The sequence below is a fragment of the Pseudonaja textilis genome, chromosome 1, assembly GCF_049901715.1.
Source record: "Pseudonaja textilis isolate UNSWEBS1 chromosome 1, rPseTex1.2, whole genome shotgun sequence".
In the NCBI taxonomy this organism is placed as follows: Eukaryota; Metazoa; Chordata; class Lepidosauria; order Squamata; family Elapidae; genus Pseudonaja; species Pseudonaja textilis.
Genome location: NC_141990.1, coordinates 279926469 through 279942888, shown reverse-complemented (window position 1 = coordinate 279942888; position 16420 = coordinate 279926469). Strand labels below are relative to the sequence as shown.

Below are 16420 nucleotides of genomic sequence, written 5' to 3'. Positions count from 1 at the left end.
ATGTACTTTTCCATTGTTAATAGGTTTGAAACAAAGTAATTAGAGTGCAACAGGAAATGACTTGGCCAAAAAACTAAACTATAAATTCACCTATGTTACCGACAAAAATAACATTAGGATTATCTATATGTATGTAGATGTTTGCTTCAAACATACCTCAGAAGGTAACTGGACAGAACTTATGAAATAGATAAGAAAGAGTCGCATCTTGTCTTCTGCAGTCCCCGCTGTTCAGAAAAAATGTTTGCTTTAACAACTCTTCTTCTTTAAATTATCATAAAATACATTTCACTAAAAATCATCATAATAAAAAGTTTACCAATTCACTCTTGGCATTTACACCTGTAGGAAAAGTACTGACAAATTAGCAGTCATGACATAGAACAGGGGTTTTCAAACTTGGCAACTTTAAGACTTGTGGATTCCCAGAATTCCTCCTACAATCATGTTACCTCAGGAATTCTGGGAGTTGAAGTCCACAAGTCTTAAACTTGCTAAGTTTGAAGACCTTTGACACAGAACAAGAATCAATTTGGTAACTACTTATTCAGCATTTACTCATCGTGAACCTGATTCTCCTGAGATACTTGCTTCAGAGTGAAGATAATACTATCCCTCAATTTGCATAATGGATGGAGCAATTTTGTGTGTGTGTGTGTGTGTGTGTGTGTGTGTGTGTGTGTGTGTAAAACACTAACTGAAAAAAGCCTATTCATATAGCAAAATGGATAACAGGAAAAACAATAGGAAACAGGATCACCAGGAATAGGGGATATGCAGTGGCATGGCTATTAGGTATCACTTATTTCTACTAAAAATATAACTAGTTCTACTTTTGATCAATACGCAAACCTGGTTTGCTAGAAACAATAGACCACTACCCCCAAAAGTATTACATCTCTTAAAATAAACAATTTGCACAAGTTATAGATGCTGACTTTTAGCACTAAACTGAGTCCTGTAATGTCTTAAACAAAATTAATGAGATTCCTGTTCAGAGGGACAGCTAAAAGAACCAATTTTTTTTTAATGTAATAGTCAAGATTGGAAATACAGTAGATTACAAACAACAGTCTAACGTTTACACTCTACAAGCTTTCAAACTGAATTTTGTCTCTATATAGTACAAGACCTTTAGTTCTTCTAGCTCTGCTATTTCACCAGTGACAGTAGTTTTTCAAGTTTTTAGGTAGAAGTTCTTGTTGCTGTACAAGCAAGTTAATTAACTCATCTTCAGAACATTAATTAACAGAAAGGAACTTTGCAATAAATCCAAATTATACACTTACCATCAGGATCAGAAATCATATCCAAAAGTGATTTATCCAATGTGGACTTGCTCATAATTTTTTCTTCATATTCAAAATACACGTCTAGTTTCCGAGTCTGAATGAAAAGAAGTTGCCATTGGAAAGTGTTTTTGTATATGCACATAGCCACACACCCATTTCTATTAGAAAGTAAGAAATGTTTTCATATTTTTAATACACTTTCCCAAAAAACTAAAAACAATCACATAGTTTCTTTGAATAAGTAGTAAGGTTTATAGAATATATACAATATATGTATCTAATAATATATATAAAACACGTATTATTATACATATGAATATATATGTACAGTAAATACATACAATATACATATATGCATATTCATAGAATACTGAAAACATAGAATACATAAACTATTATATTTTTCTTCTATGATACCTCAAACTCAAAGGATCTACAGATCATTCATCTGGGGTTAATCAGATTCAGTTGCTATATCCTTTGCTTCAAAACAACTGCAGCATAAAGTCTTTCCTTACTATTTTATTATATATATTTAAAGTATTTAATAATATTGTTTACTAATTAAATTATTAGGTAAAAAAAACCCCAAGATTTTAAGCAGAGGATAACTCTTTGCCTTTCCAGAAATGATCTACATCAAACAGGTTAGAGTCAAATCATCTGAAAATTAACTTAAAACTACTTCAATTAGGTGTAGTGCAAGACTTTCAAACTGGATTTCTTCGAGGGCCGAATCACCATTGTTCTCCTCTGTGGGCCAGCGGCAGGGTGGTGGTGGCGGGAGTGGCAAGACAGATGCCTCCTGCAGCACTCTGCCAGCTGAAAATGGGTGGCCCGTTTTTGGGTCCATTTTTAGCCTGTTTTCAGCCTATTTTGGGCCTATTTTTGGGCATGTTTTCAGCCTATTTTGGGCCCGTTTTTTGCTCTGATTTCAGCCAGTAGAGTGCTGCAGGAGGCCATGGAGGGTGAAACGAGGTGTGCGGGGCACTCACACGGACCATTTTAGCCACCAGGCATATTTCCAGGCTGGCCCTGCAGGCTGGATTTAAGCACCCCTGGCCTTGAGCTTGACACCCCTGGTCTAGTGGTTAAGGCACCAGGGTTGTAGAAAGCCAGAGACTCTGAGTTCTAATCCCATCTTACCTATGAAAGACAGCTGGGTGACCTTGGGCCAAACTTTTTCTCTCAGCTCAACACGGCTCACAAGCTTGTCATTGTGGGAAAAATAGTAGGAAGAAGAAGGCATTTTGATATATTTGCCATGTTAAGTTATTTGTAAAAATAATAAAGATGGGATACAAATAAATAAGTAGTGAGTAAGAAGAAGCTCAGTTTAGCTACCCAAAACAAAACAAAGTTAATGGGCAGAACATATGGTAAAGTACTAATTGTTTGCAACCATTTCAGACTAATTGCAAACAAACCTGTTCAATGGGTCTGGTAAAAGTATATTACACATCTCAAAGCAATGGTTTAGTAGGAAGGGGAGGTTCATACTTCAGGCATTTTTAATTTTCTAATGCAATAAAGATTAGAGCTTTCTATAAAATAGTCTATAATAATTTAGTATCCTTTACATGATATTGGTAAATGCAGAAGTCTTAACAATATTTTCTATTTCTTAAGTTTAACTTCATAAAATGTAACTCAAAAAATAAAAGCAATACTTTGCATTATATTTACTGGAAATTACTATTAAACCATGAAAATATTCAATAAAAACCAGAGACCCATGGAGGAAAAAAAAAGAAGAAACTCTCTGAAACTACAATTGCTCTTTTTCTGATATTTAAGTCACACTAAAAACCAATGAAAAGAAAAATGAATATAAAGATGTCCAAAATAGCAGTACAAAAATGCTTCCAGTAAAAGCAGATATTTTCCTTGCATCTATTAAATTCTGATTATATTTCTGAGTTGCCAAAATATCACTAGGTTAAATAATAACTTAAAACAAGGTTTCTCTTCTTCTAAGGTTTTCTGATAAATATTTGGTAATCCATCATAGGAAATACTGACGTTTCTTTCCAGCTTCTTGCTTAATACTGAAATATGCCAAAAAACTGCCAGAATTTCTGAAAGGTGATTAATCTCAGAGTTCCTTTTGCTATGCCTTCAAAAATAATCTAAGGCAATTTGAAAATAAGCCGCAAAGTGAACATCTGCAAAAGTATAATTTAAGATTCATTCTAGAAAATATAAATTAGCATATCAACTATTTTGGTCTTAATAAATTACACTGTAATTACACTTCTATAAAGCTTTATTACATTACTCTGAAGCCAAATATACGATATGGATAGTACTCAATTCTTACCTCCATAAATGGCAAAGTCTAGATTCTATGATGTGAGGCTTCTATGGATGGAAATGAGAGAAGGGCAATGTTCACTTTTTCCACATTTTCTGAATTGTGTTTCTCTTTTCCATTCATAGAAGACTTCACTGGATCAAGCAGTTTTCCAACAAGCCATAAAGGGGGACAGCACATCTATGTCCATATGCAGATGTGTATATATTCAATGACACATCGTTCCATATATATGTGCATATCTGTATATATGTGCAGGTACAAGAAATTTTTAAAATACAGATTTAGGGACAGACAATGTACTCCAAAATAAAAGATTTTTACAAAAATTAATGATAAAAATTAAAAATAAATTACTATCTCTTACTATAGTGCAAATAATGGGGACACGAGATAATAATTAAAGATCCTAGAAAATAATATTTCTCCTCCATTTTGGCTTCAACTGATAAAACAGGAAAGTTAGCTAGCTTTTCTCTCTTCTTATTTTTCTCTAAGAAACTTCCTGAAGCAGAAAGGAAGCATGCTAATAATTTATTCCACCTCTGCAGTGTCAAAAGCATCTAATTCAGTAAGGCCATCTGATTTCTACGCCTTGGGAGGAAAAGACAGTCAACTATGGAAGTATTTCCAAACCACATCCTGCCTTGGATTTTGACAGAGGTCCAATGTAAAACACTGAAGAAAAAATAAACTAACTTTATTTTCAACATTACTTTCTATGGAAACAGATTGTCAGTGAATTAAGCTTCAGTTATCGAAGACAATTGTGAAAAACATGTTATGCAAAAAAGTAGAAAAAATGATTATACTTATTCAATACAAGAGGGGGGAATATTCTCAATAATCGGCAAATCTAAAATTCAATATCATCACAATAAACTAATTAAAATTTTAGTTATACCTTTTATCTCTGGTCTATGGCTATAATAAAGTTTCACTCAAACTCATTAAAAAACAATCTTTAGTAGTATTTTTTTAAATTATAATAATTGAATTGTTGGTTTGATTATCAATTTCCAAAATTCAATTCTTATTCAATAAGTTGTATTCTCAAAAGATTGTATCCAGAAAAGCCATGAAAGAAAAAAAGACTGGATTGTTTAGTTTTCTTTTATGGACTGCTTTTTTTTGCAGCAGTGTAAGATAGTAGTCTGTAATTCTACCTAAGTTTACTTTAAAAAAAAAAACCCAGACAAAAATGAGAATTCAGTCTGGCAGAACAGCTTGAGTATAAAGCCTCTGGAATAGATGAAAGTTTTCATACATTTTAAACAATGATAAAAATATAGGACTACTAAAAAAGAAATTTGCTTTTCTGAGTATGAAATGAAAAATCCAGGCCAGCTAAACTGTTATGAAGGGACTGAATTATGCCAAGTCATTTTTTACATAATAAGGAATCTGCACTATGCTTGTTTAAAACCAGCTATTTTGTTTGGCTTAATAACAAATACAATTATAAAACACTGCCACCCAATCTCACATGACAAGGATACTTTGATTGAAAAGAACACTTTGTTTTGAGAGCAACTGTATTTGCACAAAATCTAAAATTCTACTCATCTAACCCATTGTGGCATTCTTGTGAATGAGAAAGGGAATTTATTTCTTCTTGGCATGGATGACACAAGACATATTTTGTAATTTATTGGAGCTCTGAAGAAAGAGGTCAAAATCAGAATTTTCAAGCATAGAGGCTAGAAATTCATATATATATATTAGCTGTACTTTAAACCAGTGGCCCCCAACTTTTTGGGTGCCAGGGAATGGATGGTGCTTTTTCCATGGACTGAGGCGTGTGGTTTCACACACTAAATAGTTCGATCCTGTGGATGTGTGGATGGGATCTCACTCACTTGCATGGATTATTCCTGGTGGGCCGTGGACCAGTGCCAATCTGTGACCTGGCGTTTGGAAATCCCCGCTTTAAACCATGTCAACGTGATACTATTGTATTCCTCCCAGACTCTTTCCTTTTTAAATGATTACTTTATCCAGAGAAGGAAAAAAGTGTCCCACAGAAACTCTTGGGGCTCAAATAATTGTTAAAAATTCACAAACCACAATGAGCAGATTAAAGTTGGAATAACTAGAAACTGGGGCTATATTACTAAGCACATAACAGAATGTAATTTTATTTCTATTGAAGTGTTTTTTTCAACTTTCCTTTTCTGCTCTACAAATGCCCCAAAATGATAATAAAGTAAAAATCAATACTGATCTAAATGGTAGCCTAATTTTATAAAATAGGTCTGGGAGGGAAGACTCAAGAAAACTAAACAGTGAAAATTAGTGATGGCTGAAAATCAAAGCCTTTTATTATCTGATGAATGTAAGCTATCTTGCAGAGTGCCAATTATGTTCAAACCATTACATATAAGAGAAACATAATGCAACCAATTGTTCATTATAACTACTGCTGCATACTCTGTCCTCACCATTTCCTCTGCGTTGATTCAGTCACAGTTAAAACTTGGAATCAAATTTCAGTATCTCTGTGTTTTTTCTTGCATATTATTTTTGAAAGGAAAAAAACATATGGCTGAATCAAATTTCAGTATTTCTGTGTTTTTTCTTGCATATTATTTTTGAAAGGAAAAAAACATATGGCTGAATCAAATTTCAGTATCTCTGTGTTTTTTCTTGCATATTATTTTTGAAAGGAAAAAAAAACATATGGCTTTCTGGATGGTGGTTGTCCTTCATTTATAGGATGGGCTTGGGCCTGGGTCTGATGAGGGGGATTGCCGGTGGTGTCCCACATTGTTTTGGGTCTGGTATTGGTTTTCGTGGCTGGGACTCATTTGTTGGTGAGGACTAGCTTCCAGATGTCTGGTAGATATCTTTAATATACTCAGTTAAAAGACTGATTAATTATAAATTGATAGAAGTTTAAAATGACAATATTTTATACCTTTATATGTTCCAGAACAGCTGTTGCTACATTTGTATGAAGATCTATGAGTCTTTTCTTTTCTAGAAGCTCTGGAAGAGAACTGAAAAAGATTCCATTCAATTTAACTTGTCTGTTTATTCTATTCTATTTTAATAACAGAAGTAGTGATATATATACAAACATGCAATTTGGGAATCAATCTCAAATAGTACAAACATACAAATAAAAGCAGGGAAAGGGAGAATCCATAAGGGAGTACTTCAGAACTGGGCCTCTGGAAAATATTAAAACTATATTGAACTATTTAGATCCTGTTTTGTCCTTCTTTGCCACCCATGGAATGTACTGCACAAGAAGAAAATATGAACTTGGATAATGTACTGTCCAAATCTTTCTCTATATGCTCTGAAATTGTATGACGTTGATATCCTCTTTTTTACTAACATGAGTTTGAAGATAACACTTGTAAACTAGTTGTTCTACCTCATCATGTTTCTGATTGGTGGCCATAAAACAGTTCATGAGTCAAATCCTTCCTAATAACTTAGTATATCCATTAAATCAAATGAGGTTACAGTAGAGGAACTAGAATTAATTTTGCAACACATAATAATCCATAAAATGGTTTTCAATCCTTTCCCAAAATGTAGATTTGAAACATATGGTTTTACATCATTATACTACTTTAAAATTTCATGAGATATTTAAAGAATAGTATTGCACTTAGATATAGTTTAATATCAGAATAAGGAAGGAAACTGATTAAATGGTGAACTTCTTGCCCATTAAAAGTGTTTCATACTTACCTAACAGCTGAAGTTAGTTTAGCTGTATTATCAGACAGCATACTGATTGCTCCTTCATCTTCACCTTCCAGCCCCTTAGAAGAAAAGCTATTTTTATTTATTGTTTATTTATATGTGCATACTTAAAAAGTAAATGGGGCATTTAATTTACACAAAATGGAATTCTTGTTTTAACATAACTTTGACGAAGAGGCCGTTAAAGCAATTCAGAAAGATCACAATGAAGTCTTATTGATTATATGCACACAAGTTATTGTAGACCTGACTAGCTGCTTATCAGAAAAATGGTTCTCTGAATAAATATTTTAGACATACAATAAGAAATCCATGTTGCATGACATTAGCATATTATGAGAGGGAGGGCAATGATGGGTTAGATACAGATGAAAAATCCTATTACCACTGAAAGTTATCTGGAAGCAAAAAGAATAGCTCTCATGACAACCACAGTGACACCCTAACTGTTGGTTATGTTCTCTGCCCTGAATTGGTTATATTCACTTCCTTGAGTTATTTGTAGACTAATAAAGGCAGGATACAAATGAAACAACAATAAAATGAACTGTTTACAACACAACAGATAATGAACTTCGTGGAACAAGGAAGGAAACTGGAGGTACAGTAGAGGGGAAACCATGTATAGGGTAGACTGGTCCCAACCCTGCTGGCCTTCAGGAAAGGCCTCAGAACCTGGATGTGCCATTGGGCTTGGGGATCCCATGGAATTGTGGAGCCTATTAAATGGCTGCAATGTGTGTAAGTTTAGACAGCATCCCCCCAATCTTTTTTGTCACTGTAACGTTTGTTTTTAATGGTTGAATTTTTCAGTTGTTAATCTGTCTTTTAATTGCCTACACTGCCCAGGGTCATATGTAAGTGAGTTTGGGTGGTCACATTAATTCAATAAGTAAATAAATAGTTGCATAAATAAATAGTTGCTTTTAATAACATTAAACTGAAATTAAACTGAAACCAAAATTAGCAAAAAGCTAACTTTATTTAATGTAAATAGATTTAATTTGGCGAGCACAAGGATACTATTCAACAGTTTGGTAAAATGAGGACCCAGATTGTTGGAGTCAATATGCCGACATTTTAAACTGCCCAGAGAGTGATGTAAAGCACTATGGGGTGACACACACACACACACACGTCTAAGTGCTATAACTACTGCTATAAAGAGGGTACAGCATAATTATACTCCATACAGAAGTGGAGTAATTAAATATTTTGTCTGCCTTCCTGGATATAAAATTAATGAAAACTAAGAAAATAACAAGGAATTTAACCTTTAATGAAGAGGGTTTTGTTAGAAACAGATATAGCAAGAAATTCAGTGAAATACATGACATAATAAAAATATATTTCAAAAAATATATGGAAATAAAGAAACAAGATATCAAAAGCTAGAAAATTTTCCTAGTTAGGACTTAGGATATATTACCCAAGATCAATTTTTTATTTCAAATGACATCGATTCCAATTTCAGATAAAAACCTGCAGGTTTAGCAAAGAACAATCAACATATTTATATGGAATGGGGAAAAAAATCCAAAAGTTAAGATTCAAAATTTGCCAAGATTCCAAAGAAAGAAGCAAATAAGCATTTTTCAGTCTTAGACTCTATTATCTTAAATTCTGAAATCAGGTTTCTCTTTTCATTTATGTGGAAGACTGCCTTCAAAAAGGCTTTAGGTGTAAAATGTGATTGTTTATTTTAGCAGACAGTGTAGCTGAAATCTTCATGTTACCTATTTTAAATTACTATAGATGTAAATAAACTTGGTCATAATATAGAATAATATTCTATATTATTTTATATATACAGAAGCAGGCAAAGCTGGTGGATTGAGGAATAAATAAATATAAATTTATACATTTATTCATCTATTTTTCTGCAATATTTTATCATCTCTAGTTTTATCTCTTAGAAGATGCAAAAATCCAATTTTGCTCCCTTAGAAAAGTAAAGAAAATTCCTAGCTCTTATATATACTTGTAATCCATTTGTAATCAGTTACAACAGTTGTTTGACTTTAATGTATGCAATACAGATTATGAAACAACAGTTGTTTGACTTCAATGTATGCAATGTAGATTATGAAACTGTTTACAAGGCTGTGGAATTTATTCAAAATCTTGTTTTTAGTTTTAGAATTCTAAATTAACCAGCATTGCATTTCCAACGTATTTTGAAAATGCCAATATATTTAAAGAACCCTATTAAGTCCCAAAAGAGTATTTTTATTATATCAATAAATCTTACCATTATACTTTTAAGCCGCTTCACTTCATCCTCTTGAGTTCTGTATGATTCTAACTCTTGCTGGACAGACTCTGCTACCTCTGGAAAAGGACTAATAAATATTGTGTAAACTATTTTTAATTCATAATCTGTATTTTAAACATACATTTTTAAAATGTTACTTATAGCTTTCTTCATACTAGATTTTAAACTTTGTTTAAGGTACTGAGAAAACAGTAGTATAAATTGAAGCATAAATGGTGAACTGGTGATATAAAATACTCCACTTACCTTCCTTTATGTTTCTGCCAAAATTTATCAGCTGCAGTTAAATCATATGTTTTTTTATTTTTTTTCTTTGGTCTAGCACCTGCTACAGAATTTTCCATTCCTGAAGATTCTTCCAAAACAACTCTGTTCAAATGAAAATCCTAGAAAAGATTACTTTAATTAGAGATTATTGCCTATTACAATTTCAATACACTATTTTAAATTCAAAACAAGTTAAAACACTAAACTGGTATTTGATGTTTTGCTCTTGTAAATAAGGAGTTTTTCAATTAAAAGTAACATTTGAATTTTTCTTTTAAATTTCTCTGTATATATTATATACAAATAAGAACATGTATTTTTTCTGATTAATATGTGCTACAACACATGGTCTCAAAATCGGTAGTTTTGAGTTATTAATTATTTAGTATTTCTGAGTAAATTCTGAACTACTGAGCAATTTTGAAAGTTACTCAATATTTCTATTAGTCTATTTTATAGCCTGGAACAAAGATTCCACCCCCCCATTGGTATAGTATTACACCAATGTTGATTACTAAAACTGGTAATTCATACCATATAAGTGCTCTAAATGACAATTGGTTTGATCATTTTTTTAATACTTAGTAGCCATGTCATAAGGCTCAATCACCCTGGAAGATGATTCACCATAGAATGATACAAATTTAAAATATTAATTCTAATTCTAACCAGTTGTTTTTCCATTAAGCATTACTCAATTATATATGAATGCTGCAAAGTATATGGAATTGGCTTGTAAATGATAACAGCTGGTAGAATACCATATAGTTCTTCATGAAAATTGCACATAATCCCTTCTTTAGATATATGTGGACTACGCCATGGGAATATGGTTCAATGTCAAAAATAACTTTGTATTTAGAATACAAACCTTATACTGAATTTAATTTAACTTAAAGTTTATGCATCACCATGAAGCCAATTATATAGACTACAAAATCTGTATTTATTGTGACAAATCAAGTAATTAATACAATGAAATACTTTGTAATCTTTCTTAATTATAAATTTAATTTAGTTGCTTGAAACAATTATTTTTATAAAATTGCACATTTTAGATTTTTTTTATTGGATCACATTCATAACTACAAAAACTACTTTTCCATTGAAATTATTAATATGTAACATCTCCACCACCTTGTGGTGATTAATGATATTTTAATATGTGTAGCTTTGAAAAATAAATACTGAAGAGATCAAAACATATTTTATGAACAGACTTCAGAAAAATTTAAATAGCAGGCAAAATACATATTTTACCAAGTAAAATATGTTTTATATTTTTATAGGACACAATCAATCCATTAGGTAGGATTTTAGTCAGAACAGCATCATTTTAAAGAAATTTTCATTGACATTATTTGGAACTTAAAATTAATTTTATTTAAAGTAATTAAACCAATTTTAAGCAATGAAAGGCAAGTACCTTGCAGTTAGTTCATCTTTTCTTTAGACCTATACAATCCATCTTCTAAACTTCTATTTCCTTTTATTAATCGAAGAAACAACCAGTTTTTCAATCCTTTCCAACTGTTTTAACATATGAATTCTTTATATCTGGCACCAGGCCATAGCATACCCGAAACCAGACTGTGTAAACAAGTGAAGCCCCATCTGTGTGATGCAGGCAGCACACGAAACCACACACCCCCTGGTCTATGGAAAAACGTATCTCCATGGAACCGGTCCCTGATGCCCCAAAGGTTGGGGGCCACTGCTTTATACGCTTGCCCTATTTTCAGTACATTTTCTACAATCCTTTCCAAGTTCAGAAAATAAACTTTTACTGTACTAACAATATATATGAAACAGTGTGACTCTCCTTACATAATACCATTATTCTACCATATTCTGATGATTAGTATAGTAAACCTCTATCATAGGCCACTGGAAGAATAAAATTTAAAGAGGTTTTGAAAGCAAATTAGGGAAACAAAGATTATTCCCCTCTGTATGTTCCTCCATAGGACAGTTTTTCTTATATAAAATCCTCTTGCCAGGCAATTGATATAGACACTTCATCACTGTGCAGGAACAAATAAGAAAAATGGAATTCCACTAACTAAAAATAATGGCTGGTGACCAAGCTCAGCCAAAATCTGGGCAATCCATTATGTCAAAATAAATCATACCATATGTAGCAAAACTATACCACAAACCTTGGATTACTTACATTCCTAAGTCTATATAGCAAAAGTAAAGCTGGTATCAACTGATAGATTTGCATATCTCTTGGGATATCAGCTATTTGGAAATAAACTGATTTTTAAGTTATTGGTGTCAAGCAAGAGTAGTGAGTGAGGTGCATGCATTGCATTATACTTTTGTGTTATGGAGGTGGGAGTAAAAAGCAGAGAAAAAAGTTAATACACATAGAACTTACCAGTACATCATGTACTAAGGCTTGGTAGGTCCATGTATGATGTAGAGGAGTTGCCAAATCTATATTTCTGTCAACAAGCACTAAAAGAGGTCTCTGAAAACTATGAAAAAATAACTGTTTAGAATCTCTATTGCTATCTGTATACTTAGAAAATTCTAAAAATTACAACAGTATTGGAATATTGTAGGAGTTATAATGAATATGAAGCACTGTTCCATTGAATATAAAGGTTTGTAATAAAATGAAATGTTTGTGTATAAAATTACATTAAAAGCTGCCTAAAACAATATTCTTAAACCATCTATTTTCTTCAAGAAACATTTTTACATACTGCTTTTATTTACTACCACTATAAGTAAGCTATGGAGAAGCAGTGACATACTTTAGTTCTACAAAGCACTAATACAATAATTAAAAAATATTGCCAAAAAGTGAAAATGCTACCTAAATTGCCCAGTCCCAAGTGTGTCGCCGGTGAAAAGGCTATTTCTGGCATCTCTAAGGTTCTCTCTGAGTTTTTTATCCAATTTCTGTGGAAACAAAGTACAATTTTCAAAAACCTATAAAGTCGGTGCTATATGGGAGGAGAAGGAAGAGGAATGCACCTATAGATTTCTTGCAAAAAGATGGAAAATAATTAGGAAGATGGGTCACATCATTTCTATTTTTCTAGATATCATTAACAACAGATCTCTCTACTGAAAATATTGTTTTCTCAGAGCAATCCTGTATCATTTCAGAATCTTTTCTTTGTGATTGAGTTGTGATGAAAAAATGATGAACAGAAGACAACTCTGCAAAAAGTGGAGCTGACAACTGTGGCGGAATGAAGAGCTGGCAAGTAGGCCGACTCATCATAATTCTTCTCTGGATAAGAAAATGGCTCACAAGTGCTTCAGACAGCAATCCTCAGTGGGAGATGAGCAAAATAACCGTCTTGCTCAAACCACGGTCTGTGTCTTTGAGTTTGCAGACTTCCTCTTCTAACAACTTTTAGAAACTGCTTGTTAACTGCTTTTCAGCTATTAGGAACCTTTGGATAGACTAGTTTGACAGCACTGGGTGAGTTTCCTTCAATCCTTAACAAAATTAATTTTAAATACAAGTTTACAGACTGTTTTTTGAATAAACAACAAAAGAGTGATTACAATGGAGTAAGAATTTACAATGGAGTAAGAATCCAGATAAATTTGAAGTAAGATTATTAAGAATCCTTCCCATGGAAAAATGCTGTTTTGAATTCTTAAAAAACATGAGAACTTTAGATTTTGGGCAGTAGAGAGAATCAGAAAGAACTAAGATTACAGTTAAAGGAGACATGCACTTAAATTTGATTTATTAATATAGAACGGCACAAAATACTTCAATATTGGATATACTAAAGGATATTTGTGAGCAATCAACCAAGAAGTTAATTCCAAGAAGTTAATTCCAAGAAGTTAATTCCCTGTCTTTATACTTAGACTATATTTAAAAGATGTTTGTAATGAAAGAGGAACCAATTTTACTGGCATGATTGAAATTGATTTGACAGTGGATTTCAAAATGACAGGCTACCAGAATAACATGTAAAAAGAAGTTACGCTTGACATACAAAAATTAATGTCTTAATAATTAAAAGGTATATACAAATAAGAAATCAAGAGATTGACCTGGATAATTTCCCTAGAATAGATTTACAAAAGAGGCTTTGAAAAATTCTGTGAGAAGGAACAAAATAAAAATGAAAAGAAATCAAGTTCTAGGACATTAACTAAAGGGATTAAAGATTAAGTAATTAGAAGTAAAAGGAAGGAATATAAAATTGGTTTATTTGATGAAAGTTAAAACAGATATTAGAGTCGGTTTGGCATAGTGGTTAAAGCATTAGGTTAGAAACTGGGAGACCTTGAGATCTAGTTCCACTTTAGGCACAAAGCCAGCAAGGTGACTTTTTCTTAGTTGTTCTCTTACAGCCCAAGAAAGGAAGCAATAGCAAACACTTCTGAAAAATTTTGCCAAGAAAACTGTAGAGATTTGTCCAGGTCAGTCTCCAAGAATCAGAAGGAAATAAAATAGATATCCTGTTATCTCTAGTATTTGAAGAAGCCAGAATTTTGAATTATGTCTAAGTTTGATAGACTGCAATAGTACCAGATGAAATTGGAGAGAAAAGTATAAATCTAAAACTTATTTATTTTGCATCAAAGCATTAGAAAGTTTAAGATTTGATTGAGTAAGATGAATTGGGAAATTCTTCAAATGTGCTTGAGTTGATACATCCATCCTTGTGAATTTACCATCAAGCAAATGCCAAATCTCTTCTGCAATTCAAGTCAAATATGCAAATAAAAATGCCATTGACCTACTATAAGGTAGGTGAAAAAGTATAAAATGAATAGTCTGTTAATACTTATGTGTTGTTAGCATTTGTCCACACTGTAATAGAATAATATGTGCAGTCAGTAAATAAGACCTAGTAACGTTAGTCCAAAAGTTGGTACAAACAAAACCAAAAGTTTGATTGGGCACTTGAAAGAGGATAAAATTTGTTTTTGCAAGCTACAGAAACTACACTAATTACTGTATAAAATCCATTCTACATTTTATATTAAAGTACCTACAATGTTTATTTTAATTTTATTTTTTTGAAGTTATGATATTTCATAACTTACCACAGCCACCATTTCTGCTGCTGTTCCTCTTGAGCATCTAATTATTGGAATTGCTCCTGTAAAAATAATGTTCAATAAATATCCTTTGATCCAGTCTAGCATATATTTAAGGTAGATTACATTTTGTTTGCAATGCTGCACAGTGCATTTTTTATTTAAGAATTAGATGGTTCACAACACACATACATACAGTTCACACATACATACATATTAAAAAAGCAGACAAAGTTTATAGCACTTTTCAGAAAATAAAACAGCAGATTGATAAATCAACAAGATTATATATTGGATGCTCTGCTAAAAAGAAGGCCTTTACTAACTTCCAGAATGACATTAGTATTCTCCTGGAATAGACTTTCCAAGCACTGGCCAAAGCCACCAAAACCTGTCTTTCTAGTTCCAATAAGATAGTCCCCAAAATTTATTAGAATGCAAAACAGGGTTTCAAAAGTTAATTTTAATCAGTGGTCCAGTATCTACTGAAAAAGTTCTTCAAATATTCTGTTTTCAATCATTCTGGCATTTAGCATTAGTAATTGCCGTAATTAATAAATTAACATTAGTATAGAGTCCAAAAATAAACTGGAGACTAGTGCAAATTTTTTAATGCCTGATCATAAACATACTATATATAGTCCCTTCTTAACATGAATTCAGGACTTCTGATGCAATATGTATTTTAAAAATCCTGATATGATCTAAAACTTTATATTTTGTAAAAAACCATTAAAAAGAAATACTTTTGAATTTCATACAAATGAACAATATCAATTCTGCCTAATTCAAGCTTACAATGTCATTTCTCCCTCCATGAAATTAGAAAACATGATGAACCTTAAAAAAGAGTTTAAATCCAAGGTTCAAACTGATGAGAAATCTTTAAGAAAATGTTACTTTGGATAGGAAAATGTTATAACACAACTAATGGAAAAATGAGAAAAGAATATAGAAATGCACATAATAGATGACAAATCCTGTTTTTTTATTATTAACTCCAGATAGTATATTGAAGTAGAAATAATCATCTTTACTAATAACCATACAACAATGAAAAAAGAAGTTTACACTTACCGAGTGTAACAAAGAAACAGAAAAGGCTGTCAACAATTGTATCCATAATGGTCTCCATTTCTGTATCTGTTATGTCTGGTTTGTTAATGGCTATGTTATCAAGAAGGAAGAAAAATCATCACAGAGTGACTTTATTTCTAGCAAAGAATTCGACATAACAACTCCTAGAAGATAAAACACATATATACACGCAACACATATAACTTGAAAAACACTACTTATTCTTTCCATAATGAAAAAGATACATTTAGGATCTTGACGCTATTAATCTAGCGAGCATCGGATCAGTGAAGGCTGGATGAACCAGTCTACTGATAGGCAGATACAGGGAAGGAGGAAGATTTAATAAACATGACATTTTTCTTTCTCATTTTCTTGATTTGGATCAGGCAACCCATCCCCTCTTGCCTAAACCAGGTTTTACTATCATTATTTTTCTTCCAT

The 16420-nt window shown here is 32.1% G+C and overlaps 1 protein-coding gene across 2 annotated transcripts in view; it reads right to left on the bottom strand.

The window, feature by feature from the left end:
- SCFD1 (sec1 family domain containing 1) overlaps positions 1-16420 on the bottom strand; it is a 41100-nt gene that overhangs the window by 12474 nt on the left and 12206 nt on the right. For both annotated transcript variants that reach the window (XM_087921853.1, XM_026710722.2), the window contains 10 exons: positions 15977-16066; positions 14906-14961; positions 12696-12781; positions 12252-12351; positions 9848-9987; positions 9578-9668; positions 7312-7385; positions 6524-6605; positions 1290-1386; positions 157-227 (listed from right to left, as the gene is read on the bottom strand). In XM_087921853.1, coding sequence (XP_087777979.1) covers positions 157-227; positions 1290-1386; positions 6524-6605; positions 7312-7385; positions 9578-9668; positions 9848-9987; positions 12252-12351; positions 12696-12781; positions 14906-14961; positions 15977-16066 — 887 coding nt within the window. The remainder of the gene's footprint in view (positions 1-156; positions 228-1289; positions 1387-6523; positions 6606-7311; positions 7386-9577; positions 9669-9847; positions 9988-12251; positions 12352-12695; positions 12782-14905; positions 14962-15976; positions 16067-16420) is intronic.